General features: G+C 49.5%; 1 protein-coding gene across 1 annotated transcript in view; it reads right to left on the bottom strand.

The window, feature by feature from the left end:
* The window catches only part of ARHGEF10L (Rho guanine nucleotide exchange factor 10 like), a 176,320-nt gene that overhangs the window by 70,634 nt on the left and 88,231 nt on the right, over positions 1-17,455 (bottom strand). Inside the window, 11 exon segments of the mRNA XM_038747301.1 lie at positions 875-975; positions 1,689-1,816; positions 2,203-2,318; positions 5,662-5,843; positions 6,079-6,093; positions 8,005-8,150; positions 11,256-11,429; positions 12,703-12,795; positions 14,301-14,417; positions 15,118-15,297; positions 16,185-16,262. Of these exon segments, the coding sequence (XP_038603229.1) occupies positions 875-975; positions 1,689-1,816; positions 2,203-2,318; positions 5,662-5,843; positions 6,079-6,093; positions 8,005-8,150; positions 11,256-11,429; positions 12,703-12,795; positions 14,301-14,417; positions 15,118-15,297; positions 16,185-16,262 (1,330 nt within the window).

Raw genomic sequence — 17,455 nt, 5'->3', positions numbered from 1 at the left:
ACGGCACCTGTATATATGTTTGTACAAATTTATTACTCTATTTTACTTGTACATATTTACTATTCTATTTATTTTGTTAATATGTTTTGTTTTGTTGTCTGTCTCCCCCTTCTAGACTGTGAGCCCGCTGTTGGGTAGGGACCATCTCTATATGTTGCCAACTTGTACTTCCCAAGCGCTTAGTACAGTGCTCTGCACACAGTAAGCGCTCAATAAATATGATTGAATGAATGAATGAATGAACGGGGGCACGGTGTGTAACGCAGTGCTAGAGGCGCTTGGGCTCATTCCTTTGCACCTACCATCGCCCCCACCCCCATTAAATTGACAGCTGCTAAAATAAAAAAAGAATAGAGACCTATAAGCCAGATCTGACACAACACGTATTTTCAATACCTGCTTTGTCTAGAGTGCAGTTAAATAAGGCTCTTTCAACCAAACAAGTCCATTTGAGCTAAGTGTGCTGTGTTACTAAAGGAACTATTTGTGCACATATACCCAGCAGGGGACTGGTGAATATGACAGCATGGGTTTTCTTTAATGCGAGGTTTGACAAAAACCGAACGTTCAGGGGAGAACTGGGTGTATGTTTATTGTCTGTTTCCCCAGCACCAGTTTGGTGCCCCCGACACACAGCAGGAGCTCAATAAACACCACGGATACTGCTCTCCAGGATGCTGCTTCTAGCCCTCCCGGCATTCTCTTCTCACATTTCAGTGTCCCCAAGAGCCTTCCCCCCAGGCCTCTTCCCACATCCCCACCTGACTTCCACCCTAATCATTTCCCAACCCCTCAAAGCCAAATCTTTGGATCGTCCCGACCCCTCCAGCCAGCCCATTCAGCCAGGACTACCTCTCCCAGACAAGGTACTCACGGAGGCCAATCTTTGCCAAGTGCAGCCGGTTCACCCAGGAAATCTTGCTCAGAGGGGTTGGGGTAATGAAGACTACCATGAAGCTGATAGGCCGACCAGACCTGCGAGGGGAAAGAAGCCAGAAGAGCGATGTAGGTAGGTCAAAACACTTCTGTCAACTCTCATCACTGAAAGACTAGCTCTTTCTCCAGATTCTCTGGTGCCAGACAGAGCATACCCTGGTCCAGAGTTATGCAAACCTGGCTCCCAACATATTCTTTTCCTCAGGATATTTGTCAAGCACTTACTATGTGCCAGGCATTATACTTAGCACTGGGGCAGACACAAGCCAATTAGGTTGGACATGGTCCACGGTTCAACATGGAGCTCATTCTTAACTTTCCAGAGTCCCAGTTACCTCAGCTGTAAAATGCGGAATAAGTGAATTGCCCAAGTTCACACAGCAGGCAAGTGGCAGGATTAGAATGCAGGTCCTCTGACTCCTGGGCCCATACTCCTTTTAGAGGAGGGAGACTCTCACATGGGAACTCTCTTTCTGGCTTCCATTAGCTTCCAAAAAAAAAAAAAAAAAAAGGCACTAGAAGACACATCCACCCCCACATAGCTTTATTATCCTGATACACCAGGGAATCCACGCACGGTGAACCTCTAAGATCCAGAGCAGATGGTCTCTGGATCCAGATTCCCATCATTTTCCAGAAGAGTCTGTGTCCCCAGATGGCAGGATGGCTCCCAATTGGCCCTCTGGACTCTCTGTCTCCAACCATGGGGGAACCCCTTCCCGCTTAATGCTTCTGCCAAACTCTCCACTCACTTGTCCGGTTTCCCAGGCAGCAGGAGGCGGAGGCGGCACTTGTTAGCCGAGTGGATCTCCTCCTCCTTCACCCGCATCAGCCTCTGCAGGGCCAGGCACCAGTCCTGGGCCACCGTCATGTTCAAGTTCTGAAGGGCAGAAAGCACCACATGAGGGATGGATCATTACTCCTCAGCCTAACGGCCTTCTCAGAACCAACCAGGGACCCGGCCCTATCCAGGAGGCTTTGCCTTAGGACAGAGTTGCTCTGGAGAAAAACCTGAAAACCTGAAAACCATGCCCTTTGACCCCAGCTCTTCCGAGGTAAGGGTGGGCCTGATCTTTCAGCTGGGTCTTTGGCTGCACCCGGTTCGGATTTTCCCTCAGCCCCAAGAGATTTTCTGACCCGAAACGCAAGGCCAAAATGGCAGGTGGCCAGTAAAGGACTGCCCTTCCATTGACTCTGGTTTCTGGAGGACACCGGTCCAGATCCGAAACTCCTTCCTCAACAGTGGCAGGATCAGAAGGTGGGTACCTGATAGGTGCCATGGAGGGTGCTGATGAGCAGCGTAATCTGTTCGACCACCGCCAGGTCCTTCTGTAGATCCTGCAGCTCCTGGAAGAGGCGAGGAGGGCCGAGGTACACCTTGTCTGGGGACACAAGCACAATAGTGAGTCGACCAAAGGCAAGGACAGGGGTGTCAGGGATCTGGTCAGTTCTTTGAGGGGCTCATTCCAGGGATGACTGCCCACCACACCCATTGCCTCTTAGGCAACCTGTCCCTGGTGGGTCCCTTCAGGCCTAAGGTATCACAGAGGGGATCTCTAACTTGGGAGGCTTATCCTAGAGAAGCTTCCTTAGCACTCAGCAGGCTCCGAGTTCCGTCAAGTGTGAGCAGAAATCCAGCATCCCTTCCTAGGATCTGTAAAATGGGGAATTGCCTGTAGAATTAGGGATGACATTTCTAGATTGCGAGCCCGTTGTTGGGTAGGGACCGTCTCTATATGTTGTCAATTTGTACTTCCCAAGTGCTTAGTACACACTAAGCCCTCAATAAATACAACTGAACGAGTACCTGTCCTTCCCCTGCCCTTGGACCGGGAGCCCCGTATGGGACAGGGACTGGGTCGGACCTGATTACCTCAATCTCTACCTCAGCACTTAGAACAGTGCTTGGCCTGAAGTAATAATAATAATCTTAATAATCGTAATACTGATGGCATTTGTTGAGTGCTTACTATGTGCCAGGCACTGTACTAAATCCCGGGATGGATACAAGCAAATCTGGGTGGACACAGTCCCTGTCCAATGGGGCTTACAGTCTCAATCCCCATTTTACAGATGAGGTAACTGAGGCTCAGAGGTAGTGAAGTGACTCGCCCAAGGCCACACAGCAGATAAGTGGGGGAGCCGGAATTAGTGCTTGGCACATGGTAAGTGCTTAACAAATACCATCTATTAACCCATGACCATCTGACTCCCAGGAACATGGTCTATTCACTATGTCATGCTGCTTCCCTGAAGTGCTTAACAAGTAACACAACTATTATGGTGGCCTGTGGCGGGGAGAAGGGGGAGCTCCTTCGGCTAAGTTTCAAGGGCACAGGGAGGGCAGCATGAAATCAAAGCTTGCTGGGACAGCGGCAAAGGATCCACGTCAGCAGCTGTGAGGGAATGGGAGAAGAAGAGGACGGACAGCCCCAGCCCCGAGGGTGGCATTCTCAGAGGGAAAGATCAGAGGGAGGGCAGAGCCTCTGGGATGTACTCTTTCCAATCAGGGAGTCATGAACTAGAAACCGAACCTGCTGCAGTCTGGATCCAGAGTGGCTTGATCGGTTGAGAAAGAGAAAGAGATACCTCCAAATGGAACTAGGCATGCACCCAGCCCATTCATCCTCCGAGGCATGTCATGTGACCACTCCTCAAAATCCCCAAATTAGCCCACCAAAGACATATGAGGCAAGACAGGGCCGCGTCCATCTGCGGCTCAGGGAGGGTGGACTGGTCACCACCACAGGGCGGGAAGTGAAACTGGGGCCTTTCTGGCCTGTAAGGGGTGCCGGTTAGCATGGCTTTCTCTTCTCTCCCATTGACTCAAGCAATCGATTGGTTTTCACGCATCTGCAGACGAGGGAGGTTCTGGCAGTGCGCAGTGGGTTTTGGTTGAAAAAACCCAGTGTGAATGACTAATTTTTATTCCCAAAACCAAAAAAACTCATTTGCTTGGTGCTAATTCTATTTAGAACGAGGAGCACATGACTTCTGTTAGAAAATCTCTGAGCTGTGGGCCTGACTGAGAGGAAGACCCCCACCAGGGCCCTTCCAGTTGTCGGCCAGACCTCAGGGCCAGAGCTGAGAGGGGCAAAATGCAGACTGGTCGTGAGGTCTAAGCCAGGGGTCAGAGATGTGGGAGTCTCCCCCTGGATTTCAAGCTCCTCTGTCTAGACCGTAAGCTCTTAGTGGGCAGGGAACGTGTCTACCAAACACTGTTGTACTCTCCTGAGCGCTTGGTACAGTGCTCTGCATACAGTAAGTGTTTAATAAGTACCACCGACTGACTGATTTATAGACCCTAGTGGACTGGAATGACTTTGTTTGGCCCAATTCAACCTTGTGCTGATTTCAATAAACCTTCAGAGACTTGCTCTACAGTGGCTGCCACTTGGCTGCTCACAGTTTCCACTGAGAACGGAGCCAGAGCAAATGGCCTCAAGCAACAGCAGGAGGGATAAAGGTTAGATCAAAAAAACAACTTTCTGGTAGTGTAGGTCATTAGATATTGGAACAGTCAACATGGGGAGCTTTTGGAATATCTTTTCATAAGCATGAAAGTCTCACTGATTTGGGATGATTCAGCCTGGAGACAGGGGACTGCCTTAAATGACCTCTCCAAGTCCCTCCTAGTCTGATGTTCTATGGAATTGGCTCCACCATTTTCCCTGCCAGATCACTTTGCCTTCTTTTGATAGTTGTAGTCGGTCTTGCTCCTAGTCCTTCCAAATCAAAGCCTTCAGAAACCAAAAAATGGCCAATAACTACAGATCCAGCCTAGCCGACCCCACTAGGCCCACCACTGGCAACAAGCCAGGGGATAACCCCTCGATGATGGGAAGGCTTCCTGACCCAGGACACCTGCAATCAATCAATTGTATTTATTGAGCACTTACTGTATGCAGAGCACTACACTAAGAACTTGGGACAGTACAATATAGCAATCACCTAGCCCCCTCCTACCTCCCCTCTCTACTCTCCTTCTACAACCCAGTCGGCACACTTCTCTCCTCTAAATGCTAACCTTCTCACTGTGACTCAATCTACCTTGCCACCAACCCCTCTCCTGCCTCTGTCCAGGAACGCCCTCCTTCCTCAAATCCAACAGACAATTACTCTCCCCCTCTTCAAAGCCTTACTGAAGGCACATCTCCTCCAAGAGGCCTTCCCTCTTCTCCCACTCTCTTGTCACCCTGACTTTCTTCCTTAGTTCATCATCCCTCCAGCCCCATAGCACTTACAAACATATCTGTAATTCATTTATATTAATATCTGCCTCCTCCACTTTGGGACTGCAAGCTCGTTTTGGGCAGGGAACGTGTCTTTTTTTGTTGTATTGTACTCTCCCAAGTGCTTATTACACTGCTCTGAACACAGTAAGGGCTCAATAAAAATGGCTGAATGAAGATAACAGACACTTTCCCTGCCCACAGTGAGCTTACAGTATAGATGGAGCTGAAGAGCCGAATCAGGGGAGATCTAATTTCAAGGATGGGTTGCTCAGAGAGGATTTTCTGAGAAGACCTTTGGTCTGTCTGACTGATAGTATGCTTCAGGAGCCCAAAAAGGGCCCAGAGGGGAAAGGCCAGGCTCCAGTGCTCAAAAGATTTAACTTAGGCTGTGTCTTAGGTTCCCAGTCACATAGGGCTCTCCAGCTGACCCCTAGCAGCCGAGGACCAGAGGCCCCCACCTCTGCACAACTCAGGGAACACTAGTACTCACTGTGGGACTGCCCCGACAGAGAGGCCTTCTTTGCACCCGCGTGCTGGATGACCACGTTGTCCTTCTCATAGCCGCTGCCTTCTTGTCCCACCTCCACCACCTGAACCTGCGGCAGGGCCGTGTTCCACTTCACCACGTACTTGGGGCCGAGGGGCACCAGGCTGCTGATCTCCAGCTGCCCTCTGTGGGGGACAGGGAGGAAGAAAGCCCCGTCAGCCCCCGGCCAGCCGCTCTCCCGGACGCTCCCTCCGCGCCCGCCGTCGGCAGCTCAGCCAAAAAAACATGCCACCCTGTCAGTCGGCAGCCCACAAGCCAAACAGCTCCTTAGTTGGAGGCGAAAGTGTTGGGAGAGCCCAGCCAGGACCACAAACCCACATGCCCCACTCAGAGTTCTCAGTGGCTGTCTGCCTCACCTACCTGTGATTGACAGGCCTGAGGAAGACAAAAAGGGTCAGAAGTCAGTGCAGTAGTGATTTCTCACCTTTCCAAGGGACACCCTGGCTTGTTGGGCCTTGGGGACATGGCTTCCCTCTCCAGAGAAGAGGAAGGAGGCGTGTATACGCTTAGAACAGTGCCAGCGCTTAGAACAGTGCTCTGCACATAGTAAGCGGTTAACAAATGCCATCATCATTACTATACGTACACACACACACAAGCCTACATTTAGGGCACAAACTTAAGAAAGGTCTAGACAAAATATTCCCACCCTAGAACCATCAACAGTATGCATTCATGTCTAGGCTGTGAGCCCACTGTTGGGTAGGGACCGTCTCTATATGTTGCCAACTTGTACTTCCCAAGCACTTAGCACAGTGCTCTGCACACAGTAAGTGCTCAATAAATATGATTGAACGCATGAATGAAATTCAATCCCTACTGTGTTCCAAACACTATCCTAAGCACTTGGGAGAATTCAGCAGAAGCAAAAGAAATTACTTCAATGGGCTTACAATCTGTCGTACATTTGGGAATTAATAATAATAATAATGGCATTTATTAAGCGCTTACTATGTGCAAAGCACTGTTCTAAGCGCTGGGGAGTTTACAAGGTGATCAGGTTGTCCCACGTGGGGCTCACAGTCTTAATCCCCATTTTACAGATGAGGTAACTGAGGCCCAGAGAATTTAAGTGACTTGCCCAAAGTCACACAGCTGACAAGTGGCGGAGCCGGGATTTGAACCAGTGACCTCTGACTCCAGAGCCCGGGCTCTTTCCACTGAGCCGCGCTGCTCATGTAAGCATGAGGCAAGGCAAGAGAAGGGTCGCATTAAAGGAGCTAAGTGTGTGGGCTGGGTTGTAGTGGAAGAGTAGCGAGGTGAGTTATGAGGGGGCAAGATGATTGAGTGCCCAATTGTGCTAGCCAGGGGCACAGCGGGAGGCGAGATGGACCCACCCACATCGGGATGCAGGTTTGGAGATGGGAGAATTATTATTATCATTACTAATAATAACAACAACAGTACTAGTAATTACAGTAGTTAAGTGGCTGCTACATTCGAAACATTAAGGCCCTACTGAGAGCTCACCTCCTCCAGGAGGCCTTTCCAGACTGAGCCCCCTCTTTCCTCTCCCCCTCCTCCCCCTCTCCATCCTCCACCTTACTTCCTTCCCTTCCCCACAGCACCTGTATATATGTATGTGTGTGCATATTTATTACTCTATTTTACTTGTACATATTTATTCTATTTATTTTATTCTGTTAATATGTTTTGTTCTCTGTCTCCCCCTTCTAGACTATGAGCCCATTGTTGGGTAGGGACCGTCTCTATATGTTGCCAACTTAGTTCCCAAGCACTTAGTACAGTGCTCTGCACACAGTAAGCGCTCAATAAATACGATTGAATGAATGAATGAAACACTGAAATACAGTCAGAACACACAAAGTCCCTGTCCTGTTTGGAGCTTAAAGTCTAAGAGGAAGGGGAGAATAGTTATCTAATCCCCATTTTACAGATGAGGTAACTGAAGCACAGAGAAATTAAATGATTTGCCCAAGGTCTCACAGCAGAGAGTAGCAGAGTCAGGATTAGAACTCAGGCCCTCGGACTCCCAAGCCCGTGCTCTTTCCACTAGGCACACTGCCTTTCGAGCGGGACTGGGCCATGAGCCCCCGAGGAGGGATTCTACCAATGGACTGCCCCCTTACTATCCCAGCCTCAGAGAATTCAACCTGGAATCCCAAGGGAATGACCGCAGAATGTGGCGGGTCCCCCAAAAGCCTCCTCCCCTGGTTCCCCAGAGGGGATCCCCAGGGCCTCTCTTCCTTTCCCCTGTTCCCCATCCCCTCACCCTACCTTCCCTTCCCCAGCTCCCCGTTTACTTGCCCTCACGGGTCCACTCACTTGAAGTTGATGTTGGCACACACCAGCATGTCGGTCAGCAGGAACACCTTCCGCTCCTTGGATTTGATCAGCTGTCCTCGATCCCCATATACCGTTTCCGTCAGGGTCTCACACAGGAGCAGCTGCCGCTGGCCCGAGGTCAACAACTATGACAATCAATCAATCAATCGTATTTATTGAGCACTTACTGTGTGCAGAGCACTGTACTAAGCGCTTGGGAAGTACAAGCTGGCAACAGGAAGGCCACTGAGAGAGTTCAATACCAATCGCCCTCCTCCCTTTCCTTGGAGCCATGACCCTGACCCCCGCATAGAGAACAGCCCCGGTTTGCCTCCCCCAGGCCTCATTAGACGACTAGCCCCACTTTATAGAAGGGGTCATGGAAACCCAAGCAAGAAAATGACTGACTCAAGGTCACGCAGTTAGTCGGGGGCAGAAGCAGGACCAGAGCTCAGGTCTCTTGGTTCCCAGCCACACAACCTCTATTGCCCCCGGGGCCAGGTCGATAAAGTAGCAGGGGAGATCTCGGTGTTTCAAGGGTAGTTGAGACATCATCATCATCATCATCATCAATCGTATTTATTGAGCGCTTACTGTGTGCAGAGCACTGTATTAAGCGCTTGGGAAGTACAAATTGGCAACATATAGAGACAGTCCCTACCCAACAGTGGGCTCACAGTCTAAAAGGGGGAGACAAAACCAAACATACTAACAAAATAAAATAAATAGAATAGATATGTACAAGTAAAATAAAGAAATAGAGTAATAAATATGTACAAACATATATACATATATACAGGTGCTGTGGGGAAGGGAAGGAGGTAAGATGGGGGGGATGGAGAGGGGACAAGGGGGAGAGGAAGGAAGGGGCTCAGTCTGGGAAGGCCTCCTGGAGGAGGTGACCTCTCAGTAGGGCCTTGAAGGGAGGAAGAGAGCTAGCTTGGCGGATGGGCAGAGGGAGGGCATTCCAGGCCCGGGGGATGACGTGGGCAGGAGGTCGACACCAACAACATGGCTTGAAGGGTTGATTTACTTTTGCTGGTGCTATCTGTGAGTCTGTTACTACTCTAACAAACTTGCAGGGAATAATAACAATAATAATAATAATAATAATAATGGCATTTGTTAAGCGCTTACTATGTGCAAAGCACTGTTCTAAGCACTGGAAGCAGCATGGGCCTGGAAGCCAGAAGAACCTGGGTTCTAATCCTGGCTCCGTCACTTCTGCTGCGCGACCTTAAGCAAATCATTTCACTTCTCTGTGCCTTAGTTCTTTCCTCTGTAAAATGGGGATTAAGACTGTGAGCCCCATGTGGGACAGGGACTGTGTCCCACCTGATTAGCTTGTACCTACCCCAGCGCTTAGAACAATGCTTTATATAGAGTAAGCACTTACCAAATACTATTATTTGGTAATTTGGTAATAAATCATTGTTATTATTATAAATAAATTGCCAAATACATTATTTGGTAATAAATACAATTGATTACTATTATAATCATCATCATCATCATCAATCGTATTTATTGAGCGCTTACTATGTGCAGAGCACTGTACTAAGCGCTTGGGAAGTACAAATTGGCAACATATAGAGACAGTCCCTACCCAACAGTGGGCTCACAGTCTAAAAGACTAAAATCTAAAGTCTAAAATCATGGCCCATTGGTGTTCCTTGGGCATTTTCACATTAGCCTAGGAACAACTCACTTTGGCCGTGTAGACGGCAGAGCTCCGTGACTCACTTTGAGGCCCGGAGTCAGTCACCTCGCAAAGCGGAGTCTCGAGAGGGTCTAGAGGAAAGCCTCTCAGGCTGCCCCTTCCTGCCTTCCCAGCTGGGCCGGGGATATTTCACAAGCCCCTCTACGAATGCCCGAGTAGACAATTCCAGGCAGCTTTGGAAAGCTCTGCCTCGGTTCACTTTCAACCACAACCCAGTTTCTCTTCCTCTCGAGATGGGAGGAGTGGTCACAACCCAGACCCTGCCAGGGCTTCCGGCTCAAAGCCACGTCACCTCGGCTGAGGATGACAGGGCGGCAGGGGAAGAGCGACACTCGCTCCCAAACATCTTGGGAGCTGGGTCAGCAATTTGCAGAAAGTGAACAATAGCTCTCCGGCTGGGCCCCACCAAAGGGTGAAAATCAATGGTATTTAGCAAGAGCTTACTGTGTGCAGATCACTCTTGAGAAAGTATTATTATTATCGGCATGTAATTGTTAGATGCTTACTATGTGTCAAGTACTGTTCAAAACACTGGGGAAGGTACAAGTTAATCAGGTCGGACACAGTCCACGTCCCATAAAGGGCTCACCGTCTAAATAGACTGTGAGCCCACTGCTGGGTAGGGACCGTCTCTATATGTTGCCAACTTGTACTTCCCAAGCGCTTAGTACAGTGCTCCGCACACAGTAAGTGCTCAATAAATACAATTGAATGAATGAATGAATATGCATTGAATCCTCATTTTCTTTTTTTTTCAATACAGTTGAGGAAACTGGGGCACAGGAGAAGCAGCGTGGCTCAGTGGAAAGAGCCCGGGCTTTGGAGTCAGAGGTCATGGGTTGAAATCCCGGCTCCACCAATTGTCAGCTGTGTGACTTTGGGCAAGTCACTTCTCTGGGCCTCAGTTACCGCATCTGTAAAATGGGGATTAAGACTGTGAAACCCCCCCTCTCCCCCACCATGGGACAACCTGATCACCTTGTAACCTCCCCAGCGCTTAATACAGTGCTTTGCACATAGTAAGTGCTTAATAAACGCCATCGTATTATATTATTATTGTAACCTCCCCAGAGCTTAGAACACATAGTAAGCGCTTAATAAATGTCATTATTATTATTAAGTTCTCTGTGCCACAGTTCTCCTTGTTCTACCTCCTACTTAGACTGTGAGTCCCATGCCTACTTAGACTGTGAGTCCCATGTGGGACTGTGTCCAAACTAATCAACTTGTATCTACCCCAGTGTTTAGAAGAGGGTTCGACAGATGATTAACACTTAACAAATTCCAATTAAAAAAAGAAGTGACCAGGCCCGAAGGGAGGCTGTTTTCTCGGAAGGTTGTGATCTGCCTGGCAGAAGGTGGGAGATGGAGATGTGCTTGAGGGGACTGCCATCTACTGCTCATCGACTGGAATGGGAGAAGGGGGAAGAGGAGGAGGAGGAGGAGGAAGAAGAGGAGGAAGAGGAGGAGGAAAGAAACTTAGGAGCTTTGCCACCGGGACTAGACCCTCCCTCCCGCCCCGTTCCCTCACCTTGTTGAGGCTGCTCCGGTCACCGACACTCTTGGTCAGCTGCTGGATCTCTGCCACCTGGTCAGCCAGCCGCTTCTGCTCATTCAGCTTCTCGGCCAGCGTCTCCAGCTCCGTCAGGGCCAGCTGGAGTGACAGCCGGTCCGGGTGGCCTTTCGGGGTGTTCTTCAGCATGTCCTGGTGGAAGAAGGGGGGGCAGAGGAAGACCCAGCCCTCAGGAAGATGCCCCGGCCGGCCTCCGTCCCCACCTTCTGCCAGTCCCCGGGAGCATGCAATCAGAGAGAAGAGCCAGGGTGGGCAGAGGTGGGTACTGATGCCCAGTCAGAGCGGGGCCGGCCACGGACCGCCAAAAAAAAAAATCAGGCCCTAAGGGGCGCGTGATGGAACACATACTACGCCAGCAGGTAGCGTGACATGGTGAAGTCACCTGCTGACATTTCTCGCCCATCTGCCCCGGATCGGCCCAGAACCAGAGAGCATTTCTCCAGGACGGTCTGATCACGCAACTGCTAAAATATCTCTGCGTGCCCCTTCGGGGTCAGTGTCATGACCGGCACAATGTCTGAGCCGTGGGACTTGGTGATGGGGGCCATGATGGAGGAAATTTTGATGCCAAAAATAATAATAATTTAAAAAATATAGACATAAAAGCTTCGGGTACCATGCTGGGCCTGGATGGGGGTCAGCTGAAAACAGGACCTTGGGTACCCCTCCTCAGTCAACATGCCCAGCATTGAGGCCATCTTTCTTCTACAGGATTCTGAGCGGGCCAGGTGAAGGGAGCACAGGGTGACACGGTGACTCCACAGGGCCACAGTCAAGGTGAACTCCACTTCTTGAGGCTCACCACTCCCGGGGAATGGGGCCTCATCCTGCTGCCCAGTGTGAGGAGGAAGCTATGGGCTTGCCCAGAAAGATCGCTACAGACCCAGTCCACCCTGACACGTGCCGTCCTTCTTCCCACCCTGCCGCTCCAATCTATCGGCCCTTCCTTGGTCGGGTCTACCCAATCAGCTAATCTCAGGCCAGTGTTGGGAAGTGATGGGAAGCAGAATGGCCTAATGAAGAAAGCACTAGCCTGGGAGTCGAAGGACCTGGGTTCTAATCCCATTCCACCATGTGTTTTCTGTGTGACTGGGCAACTCATTTAACCTAGAAGCAGCATTGATTAGTGGATAGAGCACAGCCTAGGAGTCAGAATGATCTGTGTTCTAGTCCCGGCTCCGCACGTTTGCTTTGAGACCTTGGGCAAATCACTTAATTTCTCTGGGCCTCATTATCTCATCTGTAAAAGGGGATTAAGATTGGGAGCTTCACGTGGGACAAGGACTGTGTCCAACCTGATTAGTTTGTTTCTTTCCCAGAACTTAACAGTGCCTGATAAATCATAAGTGCTTAACAAATATCATTATTTAAAAATTAAAAAAAAGTTTCCTTTGGAGCAGTGTACCTGCAGGAGGAGAATGAACTGGGGGAACCGTTGGATGGGCTTCACCATCAGGCCATACAGCGTGACACGGTCTGTGCTGCTCACCTGCCGCCTCTGCCAGGAGAGAAACTGCTTTCAGCCCCCCAAGCTGCCCCCATCCCCAGCAAGAGCGATGGAGCCCTCCACCTCCGAGGGGGCCGCATAGTGACTGGCTGCCCCCCAGCCCCACAAAACGCCACTCCAAGGTGAGGTGGCCCCATAGCCACTTAGTTTTGCTTTGCCCTAAAAGTTCCCAAGTTCATTCCTCTCCGGGGACTCTTTCCCACCACTTTGCATGGAACAGAAACTCCTTCCCAACAGCTTTAAAGCACTCAACTTGCCCCATCCTATCTCACCTCACTGATCTCCAACTACAGCCCAGCCCACCCATTTCACTCATTCAGTCAGTTGTATTGATTGAGTGCTTACTGTGTGCAGAGCACTGAACTAAGCGCTTGGAAAGTACGATACAGCAAATAAAGAGAGACAATCCCTGCCCACAAAGGGCTCACATTCTAGAGTACCAGCTTGATCACTGTGCCTTAATCTCATCTATCTCACCATCAATCCCTTATCTACATCCTCCTTCTGGCCTCGAACTTCCTCCCCCTTCATATACACCAGACCACCACTCTCTACCTTCAAAGCCATACTAAAATAACACTTCCTCCAACAGACCTTCCACAATTAAGCTCTCTTTTCCCCAACTCTCTCTCCCATCTGCATCACCTGTGCACTTGGATCTATATCCCAAGGCACTTGATATCCGCTCTACAGCACTTACGTACTTATCTGTAATTTTTTTTATATATCTACTTTCCTCTCCCTTTATATTGCATGTTCCTTGCAAGAAGGGCATGTGTCTACCAACTCTGATGTACTGTACTTTCGCAAACACTTAACACAGTGCTCAGCAAACAGTAAGCACCCAATAAATATCAGTGATTGAGTAATAAATGCTATCACTACTACTATTGGGCAAGGCCTTGGAAAAGCAAATGACTGCTCATTCCCACAAAGCCCCATGCAACATATTAGCCCTTCCAAACTCCGCAAAGAGAGAGGACACAAAATTCCCCCACTCCCCACCCCAACTTTACAGGTGGGAAAACTGAGTGATACAGGTGATAGAGTAGCACAGAAGAGCCAAGATCCACACTGTGACCAACATGATCATCCTTGCAACTACCCAAGCGCTTAGCTCGGTGCTTGGCACCAAGCAAGCATGTAGTGGATGGAGCACAGGCCTGGTCTAGCTATTCCAGCCCCGCCACTTGTCTACTGTGTGACCTTGGGCAAGTTACTTAAGCCCAGAGAAGTGAAGTTACCTCATCTGCAAAATGGGGATAGAGACCAAGAGTCCCACACCGGACAGGAACTATGTCCAATTGTCCAACCCGATCTGCTTATATCCACCCCAGCACTTAGTACAGTGCCTGGTACACTGTAACGCTTAATACCACAATTATTTTTATTATTAACAACCACCGGTGATTATTATTATCCAAGCCCAACTCCCATTCCTGGCCTCCGCCCTCCAAAAACAGTGCATGACAGAGAAGGCTCTCTCTGCCTCCAACCTTGAGGAATTCCAGGAATGCCGGTTTGGTGAGACAGGCCTTCTTGATGATGGACATAGCGTTGGTGAAATTGTTTACGTAGTCACTGTATACGTCCAGCACCATAGACTTGGAAAACTGGAGGAATGAACCAGACATGGGATGGACAGAATGATTTCCCTTGGGACTTCCCTTTCCTCCCCACCCCCGCACCTCCTCCACTCGCCCAAATCTGCACTGTGATGGACGCTGCAGTTGCAAACAGCTCAAGCTCAGTGACCTCTTATGCTGGTTGGCCCTCTGGCCAACTCTAGATTGTAAGCTCATTTTGGGCAGAGAACGCGCCTGCCAACTCTGTTGTATTATACTCTCCCAAGTGCTTAGTACGGTGCTCTGCACATAGCAAACACTCAGTGAACACCATGGGTAGATTGGCCTGTATCGGGGGGGCAGAGGAAGGGGGGAAAAAAGGGAGAAGGGTTAGGGTGATGGGGCAGGAGGGGTCTGGTATATGCTCAGAATAGCTCTGTTATTGGCCCCAGTTGACCTCGCACCTTTCAAGGTAAAAAATATGGAACACCACCAGGCTTAGAGCAGAGTGGGGCAGGGGCCTTTTGAGAATAGCTCTGGGTACCCCAAGCAGGGCAACTTGTCACCTAAGCTGGGAAGGTTTGGAGGAAGAGGGCTGGACTTTATGAGCTGTGGAAGGCCTTTCCAAGCTCGCTGGTTCTCAGGTTCCAAATGATGGACTTTTGGAAGAGATGTGTGTTGGTGAGGGCAGATGGTTCCCCAGCCTAACTCAAGTATGGGACCGCTCCTGGGAGTCTGCCTCCCTTACCGAAGCCACGAAGAGGTCCCCAATCTTCTCCGTCGTGTCCCACTCAGCCACGCGGGATGATAGGGCGATTTGGAACATGGAGTGGCACTGCAGAATCTCCTTCAGGCGGAAGAACACCACTTGGCACTTGCGGGCACTCAGAGCCTTGGGCTCCATCTCTATCAAGGGGTTTCGGTAATCCTGGCCGGAAGAGAGCATCGAGGGATTCAGCCGCCCGTGCTCCTCTCCACAGGATCGGACCAGGCAGCCCAACGCCCACATTTTCCCAGGGCCCCGAGCGCTGCAGCGGGTGCTTGGAGCACAGCCCTGCCCTCGAGGAGATTACGGTCTAATGGAAGACAAATGAATACGCAACCAACAGGGCTTTCCCCCATAAACAGGGGAATGAAAAACACGAGGTGGAGTTAGAGGAGATGGCCCCAAAGTCTGTTGAGTGGTTGAACAGTGGATCAGGATAACTGGGGAAGAGAATTCTGGAAGTGGTGCCATAGAATTCAACCCTCATCTCTCCATCATCATCAATCGTATTTATTGAGCGCTTACTATGTGCAGAGCACTGTACTAAGCGCTTGGGAAGTACAAATTGGAAACATATAGAGACAGTCCGTACCCAACAGTGGGCTCACAGTCTAAAAGGGGGAGACAGAGAACAAAACCAAACATACTAACAAAATAAAATAAATAGAACAGATATGTACAAATAAAATAAATTTTTTTATTTACCCTCTCCAGGTAGGGTGACATCCTTGGGAGGGGTGTGAAGGAGAGTTCTTGTTCAGACACCCAGACATTTCCTTTCGCACATAACAAACATGCTACCCACCAGTCATGATGAACTAATTCCCCCACTTCTTTAGTATTAAGTATTTTCCTTCGGATCACATTGGTTTCAGCCCCTTCCAAAAAGTATTTCCCCATATTCTGTGAATGCTCAGGAAACCACAATGAGGCTGCTATTTAAGCTAAAAAGAACATCATGAGGGTGTGCCCCATGCCCTTATGCCCAGCTCCCCTCTGTGCCCACTGCCCTGGGAGAGACGCCCAAAGTCCCGTAGGGCCTATTTTACCTGAAGGATCCGCTTTAAAGACTCCACGTAGCTCCCCTCACTCTGAACAATGGAGCCCAAGATGTGCCGTCTCACTACCTGCAGGGGCCAGAAAAAATTGCTAGACTGTAATTTCCTTAAGGACAGGGATTGTGCTGATTCTGTTGAATGCTCCCAAGTGCTTAGAACAGTGCTCTGCACACCCAGTAGGTGTCCAATAAATACCACTGACTGATTGTTTGGGGCAGAAATGGGCCTCACTACCACACCTGCCTTTCTTCCCGTTTTCTCCCAGTGCCAGGTTCCAGAGGAGAGTGTCTCTACAACTCTGTCTTGGGCAGGAGGGGAGGGCAGAGAAGGGGGTGGCATCTTTGAGGTGCGGGAAGATAGGGAGTGAGTTGTGGCTGTTCTGCAAGACCATGGTCTGGAGCCAACGGTATTTATTGAGAGTCTACTCTGTGCGCAACACTGTACTAAACGCAATACTACAGAGTTGGTAGATGTGATCCCTTCCCACAAGGAGCTCAGAGGCACCATTTGGGCCACCTCTGGGGTCCCTGGTGAGGACTATTCCTAGTTCTTCCGAGGGCAAAGATGTTCATCCACCAGGTGCTCAGGGATTCAGGAGCCATTAATTCCTCCTCAGGTCGGTGGTCTCATTCCTCACAGTACTTTCTTAGTAACCAGTAATCTGGAAGAGTCCTGGCTCCTGGGTTCCAGTTTGGGGGATATTTGTCTCAACTGTAAATTAGGGATAAATAAATGCTGCTTTTTCTCAACTTTATATTATGCTTTTCTTCAAAGAAAAGTCCCTCAAAACACTTCACTTTATCACCTCAATCCTCACAACAAAGGAGAAGCAGGGATTTTCCTTCCCACTTTGGGGCACAAAAGCTGAGATTCACAGAAGGGGTCAGGCTCACACAGCACTCAAGTGGCAGAGCTGGGGTCAGAACTCCAATCAATCAATCAATCGTATTTATTGAGTGCTTACTATGTGCAGAGCACTGTACTAAGCGCTTGGGAAGTACAAATTGGCAACATATAGAGACAGTCCCTACCCAACAGTGGGCTCACAGTCTAAAAGGGGAAGACAGAGAACAAAACCAAACATACTAACAAAATAAAATAAATAGAATAGATATGTACAAGTAAAATAAATAATAGAGTAATAAATATGTACAGTCTCCAGTCTCCCGACCAACCCCCAGGGCTCTTCTCATTGCCCCTCCTGGTTCCAAACTGCAGCTTTCATTTCAGACCAGTCTCTTTAATGAGTCAATCATATTTAC

Source organism: Tachyglossus aculeatus, chromosome 5 (genome assembly GCF_015852505.1).
Source record: "Tachyglossus aculeatus isolate mTacAcu1 chromosome 5, mTacAcu1.pri, whole genome shotgun sequence".
Taxonomy (NCBI): Eukaryota; Metazoa; Chordata; class Mammalia; order Monotremata; family Tachyglossidae; genus Tachyglossus; species Tachyglossus aculeatus.
Note: the sequence above shows the minus strand (reverse complement) of the source record. Positions and strands in the feature narration are given on the sequence as shown.